General features: G+C 40.3%; 1 protein-coding gene across 1 annotated transcript in view; it reads right to left on the reverse strand.

The window, feature by feature from the left end:
* Nucleotides 1-56: 56 nt before the first annotated feature.
* Nucleotides 57-7833, reverse strand: part of LOC109485844 (microtubule-actin cross-linking factor 1-like) — a 9649-nt gene continuing 1872 nt past the window's right edge. The window contains exons 6-15 of the mRNA XM_019789516.1: nucleotides 6742-6855; nucleotides 6347-6559; nucleotides 6003-6164; nucleotides 5600-5770; nucleotides 5321-5487; nucleotides 5026-5185; nucleotides 4344-4670; nucleotides 3404-3482; nucleotides 2513-2515; nucleotides 57-295 (exon numbers count right to left, since the gene is read on the reverse strand). Of these exons, the coding sequence (XP_019645075.1) occupies nucleotides 57-295; nucleotides 2513-2515; nucleotides 3404-3482; nucleotides 4344-4670; nucleotides 5026-5185; nucleotides 5321-5487; nucleotides 5600-5770; nucleotides 6003-6164; nucleotides 6347-6559; nucleotides 6742-6855 (1635 nt within the window). The remainder of the gene's footprint in view (nucleotides 296-2512; nucleotides 2516-3403; nucleotides 3483-4343; nucleotides 4671-5025; nucleotides 5186-5320; nucleotides 5488-5599; nucleotides 5771-6002; nucleotides 6165-6346; nucleotides 6560-6741; nucleotides 6856-7833) is intronic.

Genomic DNA, 7833 nt, shown 5'->3' on the forward strand with positions numbered 1-7833 from the left:
CATTCCTTTAATTATAATGTTTTCCATCTTTATCTCTCCTCATTTCATTTTCCAAGTCATCTCACCCTGAATCTCTCCTGCTGTTGTTCAGAGCCAGCAGCATCTTCAGCAGTACCCATATCAGACTCAACCCTGTCCAGCCAATCAGACAGCTTCTCAGTGGCATCTTTAAACTTGTTGGCCAATGGGAGAGCTTGTTCCAAACTCTGCTGCCTGTCATTGGCCTTTGAAGAGATGTTGGCATATCTGTCCTTCATGCTGTCCAGTTTTTCTTGAATGACAAGGATCTCATCTCCTGAAGTAAAGTTTGTTTAAACAACTTATTTATGACATATTCTTTAGACATCAGAATGATGTGTACACAACAGTGATGTGTACTAAACTTAAATACAGACACAAAGATAAATAGCTCTACAGCCAAGAAAGAGACCTCTGGATTGGCTATCCTAGCTAAGGGATACTCTTCATTCTGCAGTAGGCATCCCTGGCTAACATGCATGTCTTGTACCATGCAAGAGAAGCACAAGTTATGGTAAGGAAGAAGTTGGGTTTAGTAATGACAAGATACATGTACATAGTAGTTCAGAACATAGTCAACTTTACCCAATGTTCTTTTTTGTATTCCAGAAAATTTCAGGATATTTCACATTTGAGTAATTCAATACATGTACTTTAGATTTTCTATCATTCTGTATCCCAAAGATGTATTCTGGATTTTCTAAATCAATATTTCACATAATATGTTCCATGTCTACATGTACCTACATGACACAGTGGATGCCTTTGTTCAGGGCAGGCAACAACCCAGTGGTTAGGGATTAGAAATGGGGACTAAACAGTAACTTATAACACATTGACAAAAAACACAAATTATAAATAAGAAAATGAAGAAAATCTGAAAAATTAATCGGAGTGTGAGAAACAAGTGATTGCATTGTTCAGGCCGAAGGGTTGAAGTACACGTAGCATGTGGTGCTTACCTTCTGCAGGGTCAGAAAGAGATATACGGGTGAAAAGGAAAAAAAAGAATGGATAGAGAATGAATGTCAGGAAAGAACTGTAAATACAAGGAATGAGAAGACAAGCTCACAGTATTCATACACCCAGCTTTCACCCAAACCTTAACAGTTTTTCTGCAAAATAATTTAACTTTGAATTGCTCCAGAACCTGAATTTTTCCTGAATAAATAATGTTTCAATTTTCTGAGAAGGTAAGGGTGGAAACATTTATTTTCTTCAGTAATAAAACTACTCTTTGTAGTTTCTAACCTCCATTTTATATTGTTTTTTCTTACAAATTTTTCTACTAGAATATACAATGAAAAATCCTATTTTCATGAATTTGTTTGACCTCACACATTCCTCATGCCTACAAGCACAATGCAAAAAGAGGAAATAGACAGAAGGCAAAACAACACAGGCATAATAACTACCATGAAAGTATGCACTCTAACAACATGCATACATGTAGAACACGGGTTAAAATACTTTTTTTTTCCAGGTTGCCCGGGCGGCAACCTGGGTCAAAAGCCAGGTTGCCCCATCAGGATTTCAGGTTGCCCCATTTCAAAGGAATTCTTCAAATCTTCAAATCTGCTACCCAATATCCATTATCCTTTCTTTTTATCAATTAATAGGTTTGTTTATCAAGTAGCAAACACAACAGCTGTCAAACATCATCGTTTATTCAAAAATGCTACCTTCACATCTCCGACTCTGAGCCGGAAGAACTGCTGGTTTCATCATCTGCCTCGTCCTGCCTGGGCCTTCTTCCATAAACACCTAGAGCTCTCTCAATATGACCGGTCCATCTTGTACTAAGGATGCGGACCTTAACCCACGTTCAGGTTGAGGTCCAGACCAGAGGTTTAGGTTCAGGTCCGGACCTTATGATTCCGGACCTAAACCCATGGCAATGCAGTTACACCAGCATAACTCGAGCAACTTGGCTAAATTAAGATGAAAACTCTTTAATAAATACTTCTATCAAAGAGTCAAAGACAGAAAGATTGAACTAAACTCAAACTTGTCTTGTGTTATTCACTGGTAAGTTCTGACACAGCCATGCAACTACTGAGTACTGTTAGCACCCTTAATTTTGAAAAAAAATGGGCATAGGTTCCCCGGATGACCCCTAACGGGCCAACGGTGCTTCCACAAGTTCAACAAGTGAAAAATACATGATACAAAATGTAACATTTATACCTGGAACTTGGAGCAAGTTTTCCATAGGTGTTACCTACATTAATCTTAATAAACTAAACCAAATATAACTAAGCTAGTAACCCAATCATATCCAAAACAAAATCACATATTGACACAGCTGAACAAATAAAAATGTGATTATGTCTATAGACTCTTACTCAAAAACATTTTTTGGGAGACACTCGGACCGCCTCATATTTTAAGTCCTTCACAGCATCAAATCGCACATTCTAAGAAACAACTATTATATTCTGAAGCTAGAAACCAATAAATTAGAAAAATTTCACAGTAATGTTTGAAAATTAACCTTCTAAAAATATGAGTGAATTTTTATTTCTGTTGTTGCCGAAAAATAATTTCATGCGTTTAAAGTATCGTTTTAGCACATTGCTATGTCCTGTACGTTTGGATGTTAACTTGACCTTTGATCACTTTTGTTGTCAACATGTGTCGGCCATTATTTCTTAGTCTTTCGAGCTGGTTTTTTTGACAAATTTCAACCGTTTTAAACGTTTCACGGCCTCAAAAACTCATAAAACGGGGAAACTAAGGTATAGTTGTTATTTTCATGCGTAACATTTCTTCTGGGGATGGATTATTTTTCCGCGGAACCGCTGAAAACTTCACGCGCACAGCCGGCAGGATAGCGGCTCGATCCACGCCGCTCGGCCGAAGAAAATTCGAATGACGAACCCATTTATCGGGGAATTAAATCCCTACGCGCACGTGCTCAGGGAGGCGAAACGCCAAATTATCAACACCCGCTGTTATTTGAGTAGAGGGACTGCTCACGTGCAGGCCGGCAGGCCGAGGCGGGATGTTATCAGGCGGGACCGCGGCACTGTTTATTTCAGAAGCCGCCGGCCGTAAACCCAGCCGCTGTAAAAATAAATTGCGCCCCGGGCAACCTGGCTTTCCGAATAAGTCTCGCACAGAAAAAATTACTTGCGCGGCGAGACTGCGAGACCGGGTATTTTAACCCCTGGAACATATACTAAAAACAAAGATTATAAAGATGTGGGTACAAGGCTTCCTTAACATCATAACTAACATTGCACAAATAATTGTACTTCTAAAACTGAACATCTGAATAGATGTGCATATTGACTAATAAGGTGCATGTAATGACTGCATTCTGTTGACCAACCAGGGCACTTTGTGTTGGAACATACCATCTGACAGGGGTGGCAGCACTAACCTGTAGTTTGTGTGAGGAGAGATTTCTCAGTTTCTACAGCTTCTTCTACAGCTGCCTTATGGTCAGTTTTGGTGATGGCCTGTAAAGGAGACGAAGTCAACCTATCATTAGAAAGGCTCATGATGAGAAATTTTGCCTGTAAATTTCTACAATGTTGGAGATGGCTACACATACATGTACTAGTAGACACAGATAAATCAAAGTTAACAGATAATTCTACTTTCTACAATGAAAATCAGTGAGCAGTAACATCAGAATATTGCAGTGAACGGTAGGTAGATCCTGTAGGAAAGAGAAATACTACCGGAGAACTTTGTAGACACATGAGATGCACCACACAGAAAGATTACCGTAAGGCATTAATATTATTCTACTAAACAGCACATGAAAGGAGCATATAATTATCAGAACAGTTCTTGGTATCCATCCTTGTTCCACTTTTCATCTGCTAATTTCAGCAGTTACTAATTTAACAGGAAGACAATTAGGCTACTAATTAAAAGCAGAATTACAGTTATTCTTAAGCCGTGTTGAGGCATAACTCTAACTTTGTTAGTAAGAAAGCATACATGTAACATGTAAGTACCCACACTGTTGATTGACATGTATTGACTCAGAGTAATACTAATAGCTTTCTACTTTGTGTGGGAGCACAGGAAAAAGATTCCCACAAAGAAGAGTGGTTACGATGGGCTTGGGTCAACAACAAGTTTGATCATTTGGGATCCATGGAAATTCCCTTGATTATGCACACAGGTTTAAGAGAAAACACTCCACCAAAAGGAAGCACTGCAGCTACTTTTTTTTGGCAAAGACAGGAAGAAAATCTACTGAGGTGAGAGTTGGGATGAGCTGTCAAGATCAAAGATCAAATTGTAAGATTTCTGTAGATGCAGAGAGGCAGCGACAGGAGACACTCCACTGCTACTGTAAGTAGTACCGTCTGTTTTTGCAGTTGTGTCTCCACGGTGACTGGCTCAACAGAGATGACTCCTGCCTTAGCAAGGGCCTCCTCCATTTCAGTCATCCATGCAAGCAGGGCCAGGGCATTAGCACCGAAAAGGCGGCGGCTTTCTTGCGCTCGCTCAAGTTGGTCTCCCCGATTACAAACTTTTTCCTGGATGTTCTTGAAACGGTCTCTGGCAGAGTCAACTTGACCCTTCACAGCCTCCTGCTCATCATTGCTGCAAAGCTCCATCAACGATTGGCCAGATTTGGTCACCTGATTTACTGCTGCCTCCTGATTGGCCACTTCATCAGCCAATGCCTGAATATTTCATGGTTAGAGAATCTTTTATGGAGAGAATTTCATTCAATGCATTAGGATTCAAATATGAAACTAGGTTGTACTTTGGAAAGCATTTCAACTTTGACAACGACATTGCTATCTCACAGTTGTAATAATTGATATCAGCTTAAATTGAAGAGTCTTCAATATAAATAAAAATTCAAGATACTGATGGAAGCTATGAATCCCGGCCTTCATCATCAGTTTTCCCTTCCATACGTACCTCTCTATTCTGTACTTCCATTTGAGCTTAAATTTGTCCAGACCTAGAACTAGAACTAGAACGAAAGCTAGAGTTGGAGGCCACAAAACAAAAGTGCGCCAGGACACTGACCTGATGTTCTTTTGTGTCCTCCTCCATCTTGGCAGGGTCTGTAGCGATTGGCTGCTGAGATGACAGTTTCCTCTCCGTGGCCTCAAACCACTCCACTAAGGGGTCATACGCATCCTTGAACTCCTTTGCAACCTCCAAGATATCTTCAAGTTTTTGTTTTCTGTGGACGGGAATTCAAATTTAGAGACTTGTGCATAAGTACATGTATATCAAAAACTTCAAAAACTTCAGTGTTTTACAATTGAAACGGTTACCTTAGTTCGGTGAAATTTGGTGAAAAGTAGTGATAACAAACCTGTCTGCAGCATTGGTGGTGAGAGCGTCCCAGCGCTGGAACAAGTCTGCCAGCTGCTGCTGAATCTTCTGCCGGTCTGCTGGGTCGGCGATACTGGACAGCTGCTCTGCCTCCTGCTTCAGGGAGTCCACTGTCGGCTTCTTGTCATCCACTAGCCTCTTCAGCAGCTGTGTGGCAAAAATTTGATTACTACCTTGAGTTTCATTATCTTCTCTAACATCTAATCTGAATGTCAATGCTACGTACATAATCAGTTAACACAGTAGGATTTGTAATCACCTTCTGCTCCTGCAGTTGTGCTTTGATGACCTTGAACTCAGATGATGGTGGTCTCTGATTGGCCACAAGCTCCTCCGTGTCAGACAGCCACTCAAGAAGTGATGCTAAGGTCTCCTGGAACTTCCCAGAGTGCAACAGTGCTTGATCCAGCTTAGCCTTCCGCTCAGATACCTTGGGACAATACATCAATCAGCAAGAGAAATCACGATTGTATACTTATTTCAATTGTTCTCAAGTTTCCTATTCAGCAGGTTTATATTGGCATTTTACATCGGAGGACTGAATATGAATTATTTAACATTTAGCAGGTGTATGCTAGCTTAGCTCTCTTCCAACAAATACATTGAAGCATTTGAAGCAAATATTACAAGGAAATATCCACATCCCCAATATACTTTCTCACCTTTGATGCTAGGCTGTTCCATCTATCATTCACTGCCTCCAGATCAGCCTCCAGACCACTGGTGTTGACCCCAGGACTGGCTGACTGGACCAGCCCCTGGCCTGTCTTGTTAACAGAGTCCACCTGTGTCTGTAGGGGCTCAATGTGTGTCTGCTGAAACTCCTGTCATGCAGGGACAAAACAAGTATGAACAAACATGTTGATGACATCCATGTCTGCACATCTTTCCTCATTACATACATGTAGAATATTCCTATTTCTAAAGCATTGAAGGAGAAGTTGCAAAATTTAATATTTTTAAGGTTTCACTGTATCTCAGCAGCTGCTCAGACAGCAGTACTAACCTGTAAGTTCTTGTCCAGCTTTTGGATGTTGGCCAAATCCCCTCCAATGGGAGGCTGGGATTGCTGTTCCAGCTCTCCTTTCTCTATCCCATCATGCAGTGCAGCCAGGGTGTCATAGAAAGTCTGCAGCTTGCCAAGAGCAGAGGAGAGGTCTGTCTTCCTTCCCCCGGCCTTGTCGTTCAGTTTGCTGAGTCTTTTGTTGATTCCATCAAGCTAGAAAAGGTTGAAAAGCAAGGATGAAATGTGAGAAATTTACTATGAATCACTGAAACACAATAACTAGATCAATAGGTTGGTAAATCTTTCTCTTTGTTCCTACACGAGTTTATGCAAGTTTCACTAAGATGGTGAGACTTGACTGCCATGAACGTATCATACTTCTGGCCACAATTTACCTGTTTTTTTAGGTCTTCTGGATCTGAGGCTGTGCCAGAATCAACCAGTTCCTGACATCGTTTTATTGCCGCATCAGCCTCTGCCTTCTTCTCACCAAGTTTGTCATCAAACATCTGCAGATATACATGTAAACAACCAAAAATTCAAACATTTAAAAGCACTGTACAAGTATGTACATGTAAGTACATTGGATTTAAGTCATAAATTAAATACAACTACATGCACATCATGTTAAACTTTGACATAGTTCTACACTATGACTCAAGATACCAGCAACAATTTTCACCATTTTCCAACTTGCATCACTGATTGAATATACCACTGCCTTCACCATTGCTAAAACATCTTTATAACTAGAAAGGCCAATATTTGCTTTGGAGCAAATACAGCGATGGGTTCACCACATTTTACCACATGGCAGGGAAAGAATGAGAAACACAAGGGAAAACAATGATTTACATTGATATAACTATAATATGAAGTAAAATACAACTAAAACAACAGTTGGATAGCCATTCCCTACTTTAGTGGTTAGGATTTTTAATTGCATAATGCAAACTGTTGATTTTCAAAAAAAAAAAAAACGTCCATGCCCCGCATTCCAATGCTGGAGCAGGAAAGCTTGAAATACCTACCAAAACACTTGAATACAGACATACTGTCAGTATGGAAATGCTCTGTGCAGGTGTTAATCAAGTTAAATCCCAACAGCCAATCAGCAAGAAATGCTCTGTGCAGGTGGAAATGCTCTGTGCAGGTGTTAATCAAGTTAAATCCCAACAGCCAATCAGCAAGAAGTATAGAGGAAAGCTGCATGCCTATTGGTTGATGCCCTGCATTCCATTGTGATGACTCATGCCCAAACGTGGTAAACAAGGCACACTAACACAGTAATACATTTGCTATAACACAGCCAAAAAACTCAAATAAAACCATTCTAAAAGCCTGTATCACAATAATTTAAAAAACGCCTAGGGGTATTTGCCCACTGTACCTCCATACCAAATTTCAGGACCTTGGGCCCTAAAATGAAGAAGCTGAATCCATTTAAAAAATGGCAGGAGAAGGAGGAGGAGGAGGAGAAGAAGAAA

This window comes from Branchiostoma belcheri, unplaced genomic scaffold (assembly GCF_001625305.1).
Source record: "Branchiostoma belcheri isolate BF01 breed outbred unplaced genomic scaffold, Haploidv18h27 scaffold788, whole genome shotgun sequence".
NCBI classification, from domain to species: domain Eukaryota; kingdom Metazoa; phylum Chordata; class Leptocardii; order Amphioxiformes; family Branchiostomatidae; genus Branchiostoma; species Branchiostoma belcheri.